The sequence below is a fragment of the Mustela putorius genome, unplaced genomic scaffold, assembly GCF_011764305.1.
Source record: "Mustela putorius furo isolate JIRA1106 unplaced genomic scaffold, ASM1176430v1.1 tig00000551_pilon_pilon_pilon, whole genome shotgun sequence".
Lineage (NCBI taxonomy): Eukaryota > Metazoa > Chordata > Mammalia > Carnivora > Mustelidae > Mustela > Mustela putorius.
In genome coordinates, this window is record NW_025421412.1 from 12,828,349 (window position 1) to 12,848,434 (window position 20,086).

Sequence of the window (20,086 nt, forward strand, 5' to 3'; positions counted from 1 at the left end):
AAAAATTTTCAATTGAGGAGTGATCACCCTAGGAAAGATGCTAATCTTTGCACAATGAATTTACTAATTTAAAGAAGAGAGGCAATAATTACTGAAGGTATCCATATTTGGTTCAGAGAAGAGAGAGAGATGCCTACACATCTCCAACAGGCAGAGTCCCTGAAAGTATGTTCAGCAGAATGTGATGCTATGGTATAGGGATTTGGAAATGGATTTTCTCCTTTAAATTTTCCTTTTTATTATTTAAAGCAAAGCCAGTACACGAGGCTCATGTGAAGTTAATAGGACATACATACTGTTTGCTGTTGCTGAAGCCCTCTTTGCACACAAGAAATCCATCTCTGCATCATTTTTTCTCGTTTACAGATGAGGAAATTAAGGGGCAGAAGATTTGCTGAAAGCCATACAGTTAACAGTAACAAATCTTATTAGGAGTTCACTGCCATATATATAAAGCCTCTGGCATCCAGCTAGTAAGCTGTAGCAGAAATTTAAAAGCCAAATTCTTGAACTACAAGTCACAGTCACATCCACATTGATTTGAAGAACAGTGTGAACCAACGGTGAGATAGTGGCAGCTGGGGTGACCCTGTGCATCTGGGCTACTTTCTTCATTTTAAAAATGAAAAAGCTAGATACTTCCTAACAGCCCTTATAACTTAAGCAATCTTTGATGCTGTCTCCATCCCTCTGAAGGGACAAAGAAACTGTTAATAAATTTAGGAGGGAAAAAAAGGGGAAGATCACATCATTAAAAAAAGGAATACCGGTTTTGGGCCATACCTTTTCAGGAGAAGAGTCTTATATAGGATAAGAAAGAATTAGGTAAACTGCATAAAGCCTCCAGTTCTCAATGATTCACTTTGATTTGAAGGTAGTCTTTTGTTACAACTCCGTTTTACTACTTTAAGATGCTGAATCAATGGTCGGACCCTCAAGTGTTTATCTTGTATGTAATGTGCCCTATAGATATAAATACACATACAAGTATGCCAGGATTTCTGTAGAAGAGTGTATGCATTAGCATTATTTGTAATCAACAAAAACTATTAACATTTAGTGGAGTATTGTAGAAGGCTATGTGGTTGTTAAAAAAATGAGGGGGAGCTGTTTATGTGGTGATACAATATACCCTGGGGTAAAAGCTTAAACTGAGTATGGTGTCCATAAGGTATGTTCAAACTTTTTAAAAACTGCATGTATGCACAAAGGAGGTCAGACAAAGTGCCAGAGACCAATTAACAGTGGTCATCTCTAAATCTAAGCCACATTTCTGTATTTGAATTTTTTAAAAAAGTTAAGCACCTTAACTCCATAATTAAAAAGACAAAAAAAGGGGGGGGGCACCTGGCTGGCTTGGTGGAGCACACTGGATGCAGAGATTACCTAAAAATAACATCTTAAAAAAAAAAAAAAGACAAAAGTAGAACACCTGTACAACAATTTTTGATACTGCTATAAATTACAGGTACAGAGGCTGACAAATGACCAAATATTTGCTATGAAAACAATAGCAGAAATACAGAAGAGGCTTCACTTCCAATTATACGTTTTTAAAAACAAAAGGGAGTGGATAAGGGAAGATGATATGAATTAAATATGCTAATATTTCATAAACAATAAATAATGGTATCTTATTTAAAAGTTAGAACCTAGATTATTTCTGCCTAGGGAGGAAATCTATAGTTTTTCCTTGGATTTACAATTTCCTCCTATGCACTGAAACCAATTCTAGGGAGGGAACTGAATAAACATTTGCAGTAGTGAGAAAAAGCGTTCTTCCACATAAGACTGAGTGGTTCCAAAAGGACGAAGTAGGATTTTATCAGGACCATACAAAAGTTGGGCTAAGCGCAGGATAAAAAAGGCAAAGAAAGTAAGTCTCAGTGCTTGTCTGAGTTTAGGATTTAGAAAGCCACACTGCACCCCTCGAGCATTTGAGGGAGACCCGGCTTACGATTCTGGAGCATCTGCATGATGTGTTCCTTGATCATCGGCAGCACCAGCTTCCCACCGAGTCCGCACGCCATTCGGTCCAGGGCGCTTTCCCCAGCAACTGCATTGCTGCACACAGACCAGAGAAGGGATTGACCTCGCTCAACAACACAAGAACTGTGCACTGGATACACGTACATCTAAACACATTATCACATTCAACTAAGGCTGAGAAAGACCAACTCAAGCCGTCTTCCAAATGTATGAAGTTGCGAGCTAAAAATCCAGAATTAAAGAAGAGGGGGAGGGCACATAACATCTTCTTGACTCATTCACCCTGGCGTAACAAGTCCTGTGTCTCAATCTTAACTTTCAAGACTCTGCTCTCTCTCTCCCTCTTCTGCACACACCCCTCACTAAAGCTTTGATGCTTTCGAGACTCAGAGGTATGAGCGGAGTGTTTAGAAGAGCCTTGTTATCTCCTCTCCTGGACACATGCCCTTCAAACTCCTCAACGGACAGAACGCGGGAAACTGAAAGCTGGGCTGAGACTCTGGAGACTGTCTTCCTTGCTGTGAGCTCATTTGCTTTCTAAGGGGTGCAAACTGCACTGCCACAAATTATGCACAGGGGAAACTCAATTCCAGTGATTTCACTGACGGAAGAAACTGAAGAAACCTGGCCGTCAGAGCTTTCTGCACTGTTCTGAGGGAGTGAGTCTCTCGTGCCGATCATCGCAAACGGTCAGGAGGAGCAGACAATACAGAGGGAGCTGTAAATATCTTGAGGATTACTCAAATTCATCTTGGAAATATATTTAAGACCTGTTTACTCACAGATAAGAGAATCTTATTCACCTAGAGCAGAAAAAATTGCTTTTGAAAGGCCAGGGAGCAGCACAGTACAGTAACTGAACCGGAGCAACGGTCAGTCTGACCAGTCTGAGCCTGCTCTTCCCTGCAGCCCGATGAAGTGATTTCCAGTGGAGGGTTCCTTGCATATAGTTCAAAACAGCATTCCAACCAGAGTAGGCACTTCTAACCATGGGACTAGCCGCAAAACACACTGTATATTCTGTAAGGCAAATGTCTTTAATTTTACCTAATACCTGTTACAGTAGCTTATACCAACTACCAGCCTTTCAGGGGAATACTTTCGATTCTTTTTTTTTTTTTTTTTAATAAAGATTTTATTTATTTGACAGAGAGAGATCACAAGTAGGCAGAGAGAGAGAGAGGAGGAAGCAGGCTCCCTGCTGAGCAGAGAGCCTGATGCGGGACTTGATCCCAGGACCCTGAGATCATGACCTGAGCCGAAGGCAGCGGCTTAACCCACTGAGCCACCCAGGCGCCCTTTTTGTTTTTTTTTTTTAAAAGATTATTCATTTATTTATTTGAGAGAGAGAGATCACAAGTAGGCAGAGAGGCAGGCAGAGTGAGAGGGGAAAGCAGGCTCCTGGCTGAGCAGAGAGCCCGATGGCGGGGCTCGATCCCAGGACCCTGAGATCATGACCTGAGCCAAAGGCAGAGGCTTAACCCACTGAGCCACCCAGGCGCCCCTCGGTTCTCTTTAAGAGAGAGAGATAGTATGACGCACTGGAAAGAGTAAGAGAAATGGTATGAAACCCCAGTCTACAGACTGGCTAAACAAAACCCGGAGAGATCACTCAACCTCGCCCCTCCATTTCTGAATCTACCTGAGAATGGACCTTTAGGGCCACTGAAAGAATCCATGAAGGTAATGCTGCATTCGCATTTAAGAGGAGACCATCAACACCACTGGGCAGTGACTTAGATTCTGGCGGTCTCTGCCATAGGAATCTGTATCCATGACAGCCTCTTAAATCTGAGTAAGTTAAAAAGTAGCTCCGGTGTCACTGTACCTTGGAGTACAAATCTTGCCACCACTGTCTCCTCTCTAGCCTAAGGTTAACTTGTGCGAAATTGGGAAATCAGAGCATTTTGCCAGGAACTGTGTGGAAACAACTATTTTAAGTGAGGTCTACACATATAAAAGCATTTTTCACAATAAAGCTTCTTTACACATACTTTAAGATACTCTTACACTAAAAAAAACATTGAAAACTTAGAGTAAGATGGGGTGGAAAAGATTATCTACTTTATTAAAAATATTTAAAGAATCTGACACAAAGCCGAAGTGTCAGGTGCCCACGTGGCTCAATCGGTTAAGCGTCATGATCCTTCGGCTCAAGTGGAAACTCTGGAATCCCAGAAGAGAGTCCTACATTGGGCTCTCCGTTCAGTGGGGAGTCTGCTTCTTCCTCTGACCCTCCCCCATCTCATGCTTTCTCTCAAATAAAATCTCAATTAAAAACAAAAACAAAAACAAACCCAAGTGTCCCAGTTTCCAAACTTAAGTTTAACTTTAGATTACAGAATGCAGCAGGAAGAGATGGGCCCTAGAACCCCAAACTCTTGCTGCAAGCTGTACTCACTCCATTCCGCCAAGGGTGCCTCCAACAAAGCGTCCGGCACGCGCAATTTACCTGTCAAAGTCATCATCTTCCAGCTCATCTGCATTTGCCCAATCCTCATCCTCTTCGAGGTCAACCATCATCGCTAACATCTGAGGAACTAAAGCAAATCATCATTTCATACCCAAATACTGTGGCTTTTTTATTTTATTAGTATCACTGCTTACGAACAAGAATTTTAAATAAAAACCAAAGGGTTTACTTTGTCTCTAAGACAGAAAAATTATTTGCCTATGCCCTCAACATCTGGTTTGTTAATTTTTTACCCTTTTGCCACATTTGCTTTAGATCTTGTTCTGCTTAAGAAGTAACATTAAAAATAAAAGTCAAACTTCCCAGATACTATTATATTCTTTCCTTTATCACCAGAGGGTAGCACTGCCTAAAATCTATGCCTCATTCCCAGGTGTTTTTACACTTGAACTACAGATTTCTCTGTATACAAAATACAGGACTAGCTCAAGCTTTTAATTTTTACACAATAAATAATACCATATTACATGTATCCTTGGGCAATCTGTTTTCTTCTCAACACACATGGATTTCAACTTCATTCCTTCACGGTGTTCTATTACATAAACACACTACTCTACTAATTGGTATTTTAGTTGTTTCTAATTTTCTCCCTATTACAAAATTTGCTTTGATGAGATTACTGTTCACACATCCTTGACAAGTTTGACTTCAGGGCATGAAATTGTTACAGGTATCTTCAATATTAATAAGAAAGATTAACTGTTCAGTATAGTGGTTGCATAAGCGTGCACTGCTCCAGAAGTCTGAAAGAACACCTGTCTTATTTCATGACCATGTGTGAGATGCTCTGGAGCTGTAAGAGTCCTCTGCTCCACACCTTTCATCAACAGTTGGTAACTGTTGAACTTTGTGGCAACTTGGGACACCCCAACTAGACTGGTGTTTACTGACACTGAGCAGCCCTCATTAGCTCGTTCCAACTCCTCCCTTATGAATTTCTGGTTCCTACCTGCTGCGTTGCCTGTTTGCTACAGACCTGAACTTGCTGAAGTCTGTGCAACTTATCCTGTTTTCACTTACGGTATATTTGGTCAAAAAACTGTTTTAGTATTCACAAATTTAGCAATGTTTGCATCTATGGCTTGTGAGTCACTCTTAAAAAACAAAACAACTTTCTCTACTCTCAAGCTTTACTTTTAAAGAGTATTTATCATTTAGATATTTAATCAACCCCAAATTGGTTTTTATAGGGTATCTGAGGTTGGGATAGATTTTTGCCACAGAATGGCCTTTAGTCAACTGTCTATCTTTGAGAGTCCGCTGTATTTCCAGGTGAACGGATCCACTCGTAGATCCATCTGCTTCCTACGACCCATTTGTCTCCCTTTATAACCAACAATTTCTACATAGTCATAGGTGAGAAGGCTAGATCTCTACTTTGCTCCTGTAAATTGTCTTGGCTACTTCAGGACCTCTATTTTACATGAATTTCAGGATCAACCTTATGACCAACTTCACTGGATTTTGACTGAAACTGTAACAGGTTATACATAAGTTTGAGGAGAACTGATATTTAGTTCTCCTATCGGTCTTTCAACATGTTACCCAATTTCTCCCATAAAAGTCTTCCACATTTTCTGATTGATTTCCAGGTATCACAAGTCATGCCTACAACACTGGGATTTCAGAATATCTGCAGCACAGCCACCGTGCTGGGTCCATGCACATAAATACGTACAAAAAGACGTTTCTCCACTTTCATCTGATAGTAAAAGAACATTCATTACATTCTCAGCAAAGCTGTGAGTTTACACAACTCTCAGCAAGTTCATCCAACAATTTTTCTACTTTTAACACAAATTATTTAAAGACCTTTGACTTACTGGTCTGTGCAACAATGTTGGTATGTTTTCTTAACATAGCAGCTGCAGTCTCAGATAGGGTCACGATTACCTCAAGGGCAAGCTGGCGTTGCATATTATTGAGGCTGGTGTCTCCACACAACTACAGAGAAGATGTATTTGTATGTGTTTAATAGTTTAGATTACTCACTAAGAAGAATAAACAGATCATTTACCAAAATACCAAATTTACCTTTAGACTTAGCTGTAAAGTAGCTTCTAAATGAGGACGCAAATACTTTGGAACCGTATCTGCAATCTCAACAAGGGATTTGAGGACTGAATCGTCATTCTGGTAGCACGAGTCATTCACCGCCTGGAAAAAATGAAAAGAAAAAAGGTCTATGTCCAAGAGTCACTTTACAGATATGATGCCTCACTGTCAAAACATTGGTTAAGATGCAGACAACAGAATAATATTACTGAAGAGCATTTTCACTAAATAACAACTTAGGAATCTATAGAAGCAAATTCACAGCCACATGTATACCTTCCTTTTGACTAAAATTAACTGGAAACATACAAATATTTAAATCCAAGTCAGAATTATAGTAACTAGCACAATAAGCTTAAGGCTGTCAAGGAATTCTTTTCATGACCATAAAGAATCCCTTTCCTCTGTCCCTCCAATATCCAAATCCTTGTCTTTTTCAGACATGCAGTAAATACTAGACCTTATGTATGGTACATTTAAAGTGTCCAGGGACACCTGAGTGGCTCAGTCGGTTAAGCGTCTCCCTTCGGTTCAGGTCATGATTCCAGAGTCCTGGGATCGAGTCCCACATCCTGGTCCTTCCTCAGCAGGGAGCTTCCTTGTCCCTCTCCCTCTGCCTGCTGTTCCCCCTGCCTGTGCTCTATCTCTGACAACTTAATAAAATTGAAAAAAAAAAAAGTGTCCAATATTACTCAGTTTATTTCTCTTTGACATCAAGTTAGCTCACTGTGGTATTTAAGAGTACATTTGTATGGGGGTGCCTGAGTGACTCAGCGGGTTAAAGCCTCTGCTTTTGGGCGCCTGGGTGGCTCAGTGGTTAAGCCGCTGCCTTCGGCTCGGGTCATGATCTCAGGGTCCTGGGATGGAGTCCCGCATCGGTCTCTCTGCTCAGCAGGGAGCCTGCTTCCTCCTCTCTCTCTCTGCCTGCCTCTCTGCCTACTTGTGATTTCTCTCTGTCAAATAAAGAAAAAAGCCTCTGCTTTTGGCCCAGGTCATGATCCCAGGGTCCTGGGATCGAGCCCCGCATCAGGTCTTAAAAAAAAAAAAAAGAGTACATTTGTATGTACCATTGCCTATTTCAGAGTGACAACTCCTAGAAGTTTTGGCTAACATTTTAACTTACTCTAAATTCAGGAGAAGAAAAATATGAGATTAGACTTAAGCAGTGAGTAACTCCCCAATTTTTTAGGTAGTAAACCACTAAAACAGAATGGAAAAGTTCATGTTTGTCATTGACCCAAACTATCTTCAGTTTGACAGCACAGGGAGAAGTTTCTACTGGACCCAGCAAAATTACTCTGGAATACGCAGAATACATACAGGTCTTTTCAGTTTTAACTCCTCCAAATCCTCTCTAACCCAGTGTCCTCAAGGGGGACACTATTTCTCCCACTTTTCTTGGTTGTCACAACGACTGAGGAAGGGCAAAGTCCGGGTTTCTAGATAGCCCACATCTGTGACACAAATGCTCCCGAGGAACTCACAAGACAATAAAAGTCAGATACTTCTAAAACTGAAAAACTCATTTATAATGATCTGAACCTAAAACCTAACTCACAAATTATTTTTTGTCTGCTTTTAATGTACCATGATTTCCCCCACCTGGAAGTGCAAATTCTATATAAATTAAGAATGGATACATATTTAGTTTTGTCCAGATTTTTACCATTTCTGGAAATCAAATCATCAATACTAACTGCATTCACAGTGTTTGCCTTGTCAATTGTATCTGTCAGTCCACATGTTTAGCCACCATGTTTGTATATGTCAATTAAAAATCACCGAGTCTATGTCTTTTGTTGTAGCCATGCCCTACCATTTATAGATTGAAAAGCATGCCATTTCAGTTTATTCTTTTCTTTTTACTTCTTCTTTGTGTTAACTTAGGGCAATATATTTGTATTTTTAAAACTATGTGTACATAAGCATGTCACCTATGCATTTCAAAATCGAAGATGCAGTTATTACAAAATATGGGTCTAACAAGTTGCTCTAACTTATACAGTGTTCTTTTACTTTCTGATTAAGGCAGAAAAGTATCCCTAAATTAGTTAACACCTTTGGAATCCAATACTGACAATTAACCATAATCTGTTCACTTTATAGTACAAACCATTTCAAGTCCTGGGCTTAAGAGTAAGGACTACTGTCCAGTTAGGGTTTGGATCACGTTTCCGTCACTTACCAACACTGTGATTTTGGGCAAGTTTCTTACCCTCTCCTCTTTAGCTTCTCCTTCTGTCAAATGGGCATTAAGTTTCATGGGTTATTTGGCTGATCCTATGGTAATAACTTATGTGGTTATATATTCAATAGCCATAAATTGCTTTTATCATTTACGTTCTGGAAAAATTTGAAATCCTAAATATTTTAAAAGACCAAGAGTCTATGAAAGGCAGGAGATCAGAGTTCAGTGGGGACAGAGGCTTGCATGTTTTGTTCACTGCTGAATCCCTAACGTCCAGTGCCAGCACACAGTAGGCAACCAACATACTGAATAAATGAATACAACAGAGAACTCTGATGGGACCTTCAACTACAGAAAACCAGTAGGATACAACTATCACTCGTTTGTACTGTTTTCCTACCTGTAGGAATCCAGGTAACAAGTCTGCAAAATGTTTGAACAGGGCAACGTTATGCTCATTTGCGAGGATAAACGCAGCTGTCGCTCTCGCAGATAATGTCCTGATCTAAAATGAAGACGGTAAAACAGGTCAAACGTGCGAAATTTTTGATGGATGCAGGTTCAAGATTTCTTACTCAAGATGAAATTTTTCTTCATCAGTAAAACTAGTATTTATATTTTGAAGTATTAAAACTAAAGATAATCACCAAATATATACATTTCCTCCCCAAGTTAAATGTTCTATTAAATTTGGTGTTAATATTAATGGAATTGAAATTCTTTACCGATGGATGTTCCTGATCTTGCATACACTGAACTAACATCCGTTTGATAACATCTAAATAGTGCTGCTGTTGGTTCCCAAAAATTCCAGGAAAATTCCTAAAAAAGATCCAAATGACATTATATTTTAGTGAAGCATCAGCTAGAGCATCTAATGCTCTAATCTAACCTTAAACAACAGCCTGACCCAAGGGTGCATTAACCTACAAGGATGAACATCATCTGCCCATCCTCCAAGCAATCCTCTTTTGGGGTTGGGCGAAAGGCAACAGAGTGGAGAGGATTAGACTGACAGCAGGGGCAAGCCGGGCGCTCACATGCTATCAGGAGCCAATCCCAGCCCCATGCTTTATCCTTATCACTCTGCTTCCGTAGGAAGGTGACCTGGAGTACAGGACGGGACAAAAGCAAGTACAAGGTTTCAGATGATAGCTGCAGTAACGGTGCTGCCTGACAATCTGCTCCTAGACTCGGTCGGTAATCCAGGTAGTCCAAGTTCTGTTCTACTGCAACTGTGGTTAGCAATTACAATGAATACTTTCAATTAATTCTGTACCCTAGATTACCAATACAGGTGAGATACATCTGAAAACTGAGGTAGAAAATGGTGGAGTATCTACCCTTATCCTTTTCTGATGTTCAAGACAGATCTCATTTTTAAAAATGTGCATATCTTGGAAAGTTATAAATCTAATTAATTTTTACCACAGAACTGTATAACATGGACATATTTTTTCTTAGTGCAGATAATCATAATTCTCAACTTTGACCATTTGCTTATAAGTATACAGAAGTTTATTAAAACACTGTGTAAAGTTTGGCTATAGAAGATCCAGAAAACAATGGGGATTCACCAGCCTTTTCTTTTTTCTTCAAGATTTCATCATTCAAATGGCTTTTTAAAAGATATATTTATCCTAGTATACTGTGTCAATCTCCAAATAAAGAAGAAAATATCTTTCTTGGAATCATAAAAGGCAAAGGATTTTTTAAAAAACTGCAGAGAACCCTTGTGTACAAAAAAGGATTATAAAATGAAATTAAAAGCTTTTTTTTTTTTTTAATCAATTTTACTTCCAACACAAATACCAAGTTCACCTAAAGGCATTATTTAAGTCTAAAAAGTCAGACTAGAACAATCCATTAAAATGTGTTTTGCACATTCATGACATTCAATTTCTCAGGACATTAAGATAAATGTATGTACCAGAAAATGTGAAGGGCAGCTTCCCGCAGTCCCATATTTTGAGAGCTCACTGAATCAAAAAGGAACTTCAAACCTTCAGGCCACTGATTGTTGCCATCCTCATCTAAAAGTAAAGAAATCAAGGCACGAAGTGTAGAAGTCAAAACTTCAAAAAATGAAGGGTTATTCTTTTCATTTTATAAGCCTCAAAGTATGTAGCAGTAGAAAATGTCACATGCTCTACATTAAAAAAAAAAAAATCCTAATACAATTAGGTTCTTTAACCATAAACATGGCATTCTAATCTTATAAAAAAAGCAACCGTGTTTTTGGGTTACGTAAGAAGAGATATCAACAGTGGTTATTTCCAAGGAGTAGCATTTGGAGAAAAGGCAGCACCATGACTATTTGATTGGTTAACTCTTATTTACACTATAGCTATTAAAGAGTTTATTTTTTTATTTTTATTTTTTTAAGATTTTATTTATTCACTTGACAGAGAGAAATCACAAGTAGATGGAGAGCAGGCAGAGAGAGAGAGAGAGAGGGAAGCAGGCTCCCTGCTGAGCAGAGAGCCCGATGCGGGACTCGATCCCAGGACCCTGAGATCATGACCTGAGCCGAAGGCAGCGGCCCAACCCACTGAGCCACCCAGGCGCCCCTAAAGAGTTTATTTTTAAAAAGAATTTATTTTTACAAGAGAGAGAGATAGGGTGTGTGAGAGGGGGTCGGGGTTGGGGGAGGTAGAAGGGAGAAGCAGATTCCCTCAGCAGGGAGCCCGATGCGGACTCCATCCCAGAACCCTGGGATCATGACTTGAGCCAAAGGCAGATACTTAACCAACTAAGTCATCCAGGTGCCTTTGTGGGGTTTTTTAAAGTTTTTATTTATTTATATATACTATTGCTATTAAAGAGTTTTAAAAAAGGGCAAAGTTAGTATTTGGTATCAAGATCTTGAAGCCAAAACACTGTAAATATTACCTTCAAACTGGAGAAGATCCAAGAATGGAAATCCCAGGACCCAGAGCAGTACTCATGCTAAAAAGGTGCTTATTTTTAAACCAGATTTTAAAATAAAGAATTTTTGTGGCAATTTGTAGTAAAAATGAGTGACCACAAAAATCTGTACTAGTTAAAAGACTCACAAATTATACTGTCACAAAGAATTTTAAAAGTTGTAGAAATTACAGATGACTTATATATGCACTTTTCCTTTTTAAAAAATTTCCCTTACATATTTTCTGAATTTTTTTGAAATGGCAAATGTGCTACTCACCTGACATAAAAAAAAAGAAAACCAAAACAAACCTTAATCAGTCCCTTTAACATAATGATCGTGCTTGGGAGCTAGGAGAATGAAATTGCTATTAAAAAAAAAAAAATCTATGGAGAGCATACTTCGAAACACTGTGGAAACCTTTCCATTATTAAGTGATTTTGAATTAGAAATGGTATGTGCACCTAACACAATCCTTATCTGCACACTTCAACTTGAAAACAGATTTTCTAGGCTACTTTAAAAATTCAAATTTAAAGGTTTCAGGGGGTTTTGAACTTATTTAAAATAATTTAACACATTTCCTATTTTTAAGAATTGGCTGATATCAGTCAGCTGACTTGAACAACTGACTTGGCATTATTGGTAGTGGAGATTAAGAAATTAGTGTCATACCCTAATACCCAGCAAATGCACTACTAGGTATTTATCCAAAGGATACAAAAAAAAGTGGATTCAAAGTGGGCACGTGCACCTCAATGTTTGTAACAGCACTATCAACAATTGCCAAATTATGGGAAGAGCCCAAATGTCATCGAACTTAAGAAACAAAACAGATGAACACAGAAGAAAGAAAAGAAAAATAAAATCATAAAAGGAGGCAAATCACAGAGACTCTTAACCACAGACAATAAACCAAGGGTTGCTGGAGGGGAGGTGGGCTGGGTATAGGTATTAAGGAGGGCACTTGTGATGAGCACTGGGTGTTGTATTTAAGTGATGAATCACTCAGTTCTACTCCTGAATCAATACTACACTGCATGTTAGTTAAGTATTAAATTAAAAAAATATTAGTCATGATTTACTAATAAGCACAACCAACAATATTCTCCCATTTAGCCCTTATCCTCATGAGGTATCCTTTTCAACCTTTAAAAAGACTGCCTAAATGAATTGAGTTTAACATCATATCTATGAATGGGGTGCCTGGCTGGTGCAGTTGGTTAAGCATCTCTTGGTTTCAGCTCAGGTCATGATCTCAAGGTCATGAAATCAAGCCCTGTTTTGGGCTCTGTGCTCAGCGCAAAGTCTGCTTAAGATTCTCTCTCCCCTCTCCCCACTCTGTGTCTCTAAAATAAATGAATAGTTTAAAAAAAAAATCCTATCTCTGAATTGGTCAGAAAAAAAAAAAGCATATTCAATTACATTATTATTTTTAGTGTGACCCAAAAGGGTTTTGATTATTGGTAAAATGCATTTTTAGAGATTTTCCTTTTATTTCACTGTTTAAAAACATTTTGGGAGTATTTCATAAAGTACACAGTATAGTGGTATAATAGCCTATGTGCATAATTTATTAATATACAAATATAATAGCAAAAACTCCCAGAGTCAACACATTTTTGCTTCTGTTGGCAAGTTTAATCTACAAAGTAGGTTTAAGTTACACTGTACTTTCAAAACTTTACAGATCAAGGAGGAAATAAAACTGACAATTTTTAAGCAAACTGCAAAATTATTTCTCCACACAGATGTTCTGAAGATCAACAGACAAGTACTTCACAAACATCTATAATTTTTAGCTTTAAATGCAGAATCCATAATCATTCTCATTTCGAAGAGAGTAAATCGTACTCAGGTACTTAAGAATCTTCCTTTAAGATTCAACTGAAAAAAAAAAAAAGAAAAAGAAAAAAAAGAAGGCTATACTCATTTTCATCTAGAATACAAGAATGAATGTATCTACATACACACCTATTAAATTCCTGGCCAGCTCTGCAGCAATATCACAAATTTTTTTCCTCATGCTGGACTGGGTTTCCATTTGAATAATCATCAGTAGTTCACTCTTGATGGCAGTCTGAACATCAGAAGGAAGAGTTGGATAGACTTCATCAAATGCAGAGGACAAAAGACGTCTTAGGAGAACAGCAGCCATTTGTCTAGCCTATAAATGGATCATGTGGTTAATAACTTGGGTGTCTTGGGAGAGAAAAAAATTTCCAACAAACTACATTCACTCCACCATTGATGTATTTTACTATTCTATTTTTACAATTCATTTCAAAAGCAAAAACTAGGAAAATACACAAACTCTTGTCACATTAGCCTACTGTATAGAAAATGCTACCCACAATCTGTTTTTTGTTCAAAGCTAAGGAAAAATCCCTCAACACAGATTACAAATAGGAAAATTCTTAGCCATGATAAACCTATCTTTAATTTCTACTTTTAATACATTCTTTTAAGAAAAAGAAATTAATATACCCTTAGGATGCTCCTTACCTACTTCTCCACCTGGCTGTCATTCTAGTTTACCTAATCTGACTCCTAGCCTGGCCTATCTCGCTGTATCACAGCCCTTTCATTAGCCTCTTAGATATCATGCTATCAAACCCACTTATCTTTATGCTTCATTCGAGCAAACAAACATTGTAAGTTTCTAGTGCCTAAAAGCACTAATCAATCTCAATGTGTATATTCTTATCCCATTTAAAAATCTGTAAAATTGGGGCGCCTGGGTGGCTCAGTGGGTTAAAGCCTCTGCTCAGGTCATGATCCCAGGGTCAGGGATAGAGCCCCGCATCGGCAGGAAGCCTGCTTCCCTTCCTCTCTCTGCCTGCCTCTCTACTTATAATCTCTGTCTGTTCAAATAAATAAATAAATCTTAAAAAAAAAAAAATCTGTAAAATATATTTAAGTTTGGCATTTTCTGTATAATATTCCTTTACATTATTTGAAGATAAATACCGTTTTAAAATTTTATCATATTAAATCAACAAGCCATTGAAACTATAAAACACAATTTTTCATCTTTTGTTTCATTTCTGGATGGCAACTACTCATTATCACTATAATCAGTTTGGGACGGTGACCAACAAAAAGGAGTTAAGCTACACAAATAAAATGTGCCAATTTTTTTCTCAAGTCATTTTTCACTGAATCTTTTTACCTTATTACTTTTGGCAAAGAACAAACTTTTAAAGAAATCTTTAATGCTCCTGAAAGGATTCAAAGTGGTTAAAATCCTTGTAAAAGTAGTTCAAGTTTATGCAGTTCTCACACTTACATTGACAACTATGAAGCCACAATCAAGATCCTGAGGCTAGTTCACAATCATCTAATTCCTAAATCAAATCAAGATTTAAAAAGGGTTCAATATATGTTTTTTAAAATAAAATTCGATAGTTTTTAGTAGTATTTATTCTTGGCTTTAAAATTTGTTTCATAGCGGGTGCCTGGGTGGCTCAGTTGGTTACGTGTCTGCCTTCAGCTGACATCAGATCTCAGGTCCTGGGACCCAGCCCCACATTGGGCTCAGTGGGGAGTCTGCTTCACCCTCTCCCCCTCCCCCTCTTCCCTATCCACGCCCTCTCTCTGAGCGCGCTCTCTCTCAAATAAAATCCTAAAAAAAAAAAAAGTTTCACAACCAACTTGATTCAATCTTTAACAATTAAAATAGCCAACTGTTTTTAAAGATGTTACTTTACATTTGTTCTTCATATTTAAATTAAAGAATCTATTATAAAAATGAAGAAGTGCCTTCTGTCAGCTATTTTTAGAGACTAGAGCACTTTATACTGTTTTCACCAAAGAACATCAAACTGCTAATTTAAACTAAGTGACCATAAGAAGTCAGGTGTAATACTATGTGGAAGTTTAGTATGACTTCCATTTCCCTCATGCTTTAATATTAGTAAATAAGCTTCACTATACAAATTAACTTAAAAAAAAAAAAATCATCTCTGTGCCCCGTGTGGGGCTCTAACTCATGATCCCTAAGATCCAGAGTTGTATGCTCCATGAACTGAGCCGGCTGGGCTTTCCTCACTTTACAAATTCTCAATCCCATGTTTCATAGGTGGGATTGGTTTTCTAGACTTGGGGTATTTTGATACCTTTTCCAAAATAAAGAAAATATTCATTTAACATTTAATATATATAAGAGTATTACTTCTGGAAAGGAAAAAAAAAATCTGCTGCTAAACATAGGAAAGCAGTAAGAAACAGTAAATCTGAATTTGGTAGAGTAACAAGGTCCTTGCTAAAAACCGTGATTTAAAAAGGATTCAACAAAGTGTCTCTGTCCCTAAACATCTTTAGCACATACTCTTTACTACCTAGAGATGACTATAAGCATAAAAATTTTTAAGACAGATAATACGTATTTTCTTAGAAACATCTGGCAACACATTAAAACACCAAATGAATTAATTTCCTCCTTTAGAATGAATTGTTTCATGGAAGAAAATTTTTTTTCTACAGCTACAGATATCACTTAAATTTAATATATTTTTATGTAATTATTTGAAAACCATTAACTTAAAGTGTCCTGAACACATCATTTGACACAGAAAAAAGAAATTTCATTCTTAATAGAGGGTACTCAAAGAAAACTCTAACTGGAAAATAGCTTCTAGCAAATACTAAGTTCAATGTTCTGGTAACATCTATGCAGTCAACAACAGTTCTCATTACCCACAGACCACCATCTAATACCCAACTAGTTTTGTTAGAATGTCATACTCTCAAATACTCAAGTATACCTCCTCAGCAGCTGTTGTATTTCTGATGGCTTGTAAGAGGAATGTGATCTTTGACTGGCCTGGGATATTCTCATAGGTTTCCTACAGGAAAAAAAAAAAGTTTAAGGTTAGAATATGTTAAAAAATGTCATAAGCACATGAGTGAAAAGAAGTGCAGTGAAGAATGGGCAAGGTCCATGCACAAGAAACCATGTCATCTAGGTCTGGTGGTAAAACTCCCCCGTGAGACACAACATACAATTCAGCGGAAAAAAAGGATGTCTAGAGAGTGACTTTCAAGCTCCCTTCCACCTTCAGCTCTTAAATTTTTCTCATGTATGTGCACAACTTCCAAACTTTTGCTTCTCTGATGAACAGAACTTAAGGCAAAAGAGGGCCAAAAAATTCTTAAATGTGACCTGAGCTACCATACAGTTAACTAAGGGCTCACCTAATATCCCTTTACATCATGGAAAACTACTTATCTTGTCATCATTTTCTAGATCAGATGATATAGAATGAATGGTTCAAGTTAGCACTACTTAACAACCACCAGAGAGATATCTCAGATGAAGAAGTCCAAGAAAGGGAAAGAAAGCATTCAAATTCTTTATGCTAATTTTTCTTTCAAGCAAAGATTATACTAAAACTTATATACATAAATAAATGAACATGGCCAGGAGACTTTATTATAATTTCTTTAATATCATTTTAATAATTATCTAGAAGTCTAGGTTTTGAGAATTAGGGCACTTCGTTCCTTCTCCGTGAATAATGTAAAATGAGAACACATTGGTTAACAATAAAAAGTTGACACCAATCAAAAGATGGTCATCAAATTGGATCAAAATATAAGATATGCATTTTCTATAAAAGTTGAAGTATAGATTTACATGCACGTATAATTCCAACAATAGCAGTCTTTTACTGTGGAAAACACATCATTCTCTGAAATATACTTGGAATCGTTTTCCCCAAGAAGACGCTTACCTTGCCTGCTCTCTGAGAACCACCACCCCATAACCCACCTGGTTTCTCTGGACAGAAGTGACAAGGACAAGGGAGGGAACAAAGGGTCTCCCTGAATCCACATCTACCTTATTATAACTTTTTTTAAGTACTCTTTGGCATCTCTGAGATAGTGACAGATAAGGAAATAAAGGCTCAGAAGTGAAATGACCTGCCAAAGGTCACATACAATAAGCATTAGAAAGAACTCTGGTTTTCTGAGGCCAGCGGTACTGGTACTGAATGCTCGCTCTTTCTGGGTTTCACTCCTGGGGGTCCGTCTGACTCCACCAACCAACCAGTTCTATTTATGCAGTGTGCTACACAGTTCTCAAACTTCTCAAACATATCTCAATCCGAAGAATACGTGCAGGGGAAAGATTTCATTATCTTCTGATAACCTCAAGTTCTTTTCAAGTACATAGGCACACAGGAATGCAACAACGCTAAGAACTGTGACAACCATTTGCAGCTAAGGAGATGGTCTGAATTTATGTATACACAAATGAGGTAATTTATGTAGAGATATTCATAAGATGATTGCAAAAATGGCTATGTGCCTCGAGGTTTCTCACCTAATCTTTACGAATGCAACTGAAAGACCGGTTATAGCCTTTCCATTTAAACATGGTCTCTCACAGTACAATAAAAATGCCTTTTTAGTCTTTGTACCTAGCCTAGCCCCCATGCACTACAGATGCTATAAATGTTTAACACTTTAATTTCCAGTGGTCTAAATCAAGTTTCAGGGAAAAAATGCTTTACTAGGATATCACTCTCAGAAAACCTTGCCCAGCTGGGACTATTGATTTGACAGTTGTACTATGCTAATTTTAATAGACACTTATAAACAATAAGTCAAATACTAAACTCTATTCCATAAAGAATTAGAAGTCAAAGGAGGAGAGTTTAGTATGAGTGGCATCTGACTCCTGAGACAGGGTTCTCCCCATTTGTTCTGTTCCTCTGTGGCAATCCAGACATAGTATTACATTTACACCGTAACACTGGTCAAGGATAATAGTCTGGCAAAAAGAACACAGCCTTAAAATCAAGTTATTAGCCAAAGTAGGCTGAGTTCCACCAAAACAAGGATGGTATCTTTTTCTCCTTGTATTCCTAGCACCTACCACACTGGAGTGCAGCAAAAACAAAGAACATATAATATAAAGACTATATAAAAATACAACTATTCTTTCTAAGAATATTCCTAGGCCAGGCAGGTTCAGTTAATGTTGCCAATGTCATGGCAAACAAAATTTCAATTCCATCTGATTTCACCATGAGCAATCAGACACTGTAAAGCAGATTTCACCTCCCCCTTCCTGCCCACAAAAAAGAAATGTTAGTAAGTACTTATCTCACTCATTCCATAAATATTTATCATGAGCCTGCATATTTAGAGGGGACAAGTTTCACCTAGTACAACTTTTACCTAGTAAACACCCTGGTTCCTCAAAAATCAAGTACATTTTTTAATATGTTGTCTTCCTTCAATTAAAATCTCATTAATGAAGTTCTGTATTAGAATCAATCAAAAACAAAGTCAATGGAGAAAATAAGAATGTAAAATCCATGCATATGATTAATAAAAAATACTTAAGCTTATGTCACATAAAAATGTTTCATCATGAATGCCATGGACATTCAACTTTGTATTATCTGTCAACTACTTATTTAATTGTTTATTCATGTTATTGTGTTTTGAGACTTAGGGGCATTAGAATCATTTTCTTCAAGCATCAGAAACATGTTTTGTAAAGTTAAAGAAAAAAAAATCCTTGAAGATTTAACAGAAAATATAAAGCCCACCAAATGGTTTATACAATGGATGTTTTAAAAACTTTCAAAAGTTTTAAAGAGAGGGGCGCCTGGGTGGCTCAATAGGTTAAAGTCTCTGCCTTTGGCTCAGGTCGTGATCCCAGGGTTCTGGGATCAAGCCCTGCATCGGGCGGAGAGCAGTGAGCCTGCTCCCCTTCCTCTCTCTCTGCCTGCCTCTCTGCCAACTTGTGATCTCTGTCTGTCAAATAAATGGGGAAAAAAAAAGTTTTGAAGACCTTTAATGTTTTTAATATATCACAATAAAAGTCTTCTACTGTACTTGATTTCACATCTGAATATAAAATAAGTCACCTTACTCAACAGTTTGGTATTTGTGTCAACTAAGTATTTTTATTTTGACTGAGTAAATTACAAAGATATCTACTGACTGTTTGCCAATTCTTTAGTTAAAAAAAAAAAATTCCTGTATTTGCTATATCAGACTGTAATACTCAATTTAGTTTGATTACTTATAAACAGCTCATTTCATAAGGCAAAAAAAGAGGTATGAAAATATTATATGCAGCTAATTTATTTTTCAAATGTTTTCCTTTCTTAAGAAGCTCTACTTCCAGTCCAGCTTTGTGTTATGTGAGACCAGGAAACTACCCCTTTAACATTTATCTTTTTTGGGGTGTCAAATAAATATTATACTTTATAATACCTAATTTACATATTAATGTTTCCAGGATACACAAAGTAAAATAGAGTCTAAAAAAAGTAAAAATAGAGACTAACAGTATAGTTGACCCTTGAACAACATGGGTTTGAACTGCATGGGTCCACTTATACATGGACTTTTTTAAATGAATGCAATATAGTACTGAAATGTATCTTCTCATGATTTTCCTCGTAATTGTCTTTTCTCTAGCTTAGCTTCTTGTAAAAATGTAGTA

The 20,086-nt window shown here is 37.4% G+C and overlaps 1 protein-coding gene across 1 annotated transcript in view; it reads right to left on the bottom strand.

The window, feature by feature from the left end:
* The window catches only part of IPO5 (importin 5), a 58,279-nt gene that overhangs the window by 20,062 nt on the left and 18,131 nt on the right, over positions 1-20,086 (bottom strand). The window contains exons 5-13 of the mRNA XM_045081391.1: positions 16,383-16,463; positions 13,591-13,783; positions 10,639-10,741; positions 9,434-9,530; positions 9,109-9,213; positions 6,500-6,622; positions 6,289-6,409; positions 4,442-4,529; positions 1,958-2,064 (exon numbers count right to left, since the gene is read on the bottom strand). Of these exons, the coding sequence (XP_044937326.1) occupies positions 1,958-2,064; positions 4,442-4,529; positions 6,289-6,409; positions 6,500-6,622; positions 9,109-9,213; positions 9,434-9,530; positions 10,639-10,741; positions 13,591-13,783; positions 16,383-16,463 (1,018 nt within the window). The remainder of the gene's footprint in view (positions 1-1,957; positions 2,065-4,441; positions 4,530-6,288; positions 6,410-6,499; positions 6,623-9,108; positions 9,214-9,433; positions 9,531-10,638; positions 10,742-13,590; positions 13,784-16,382; positions 16,464-20,086) is intronic.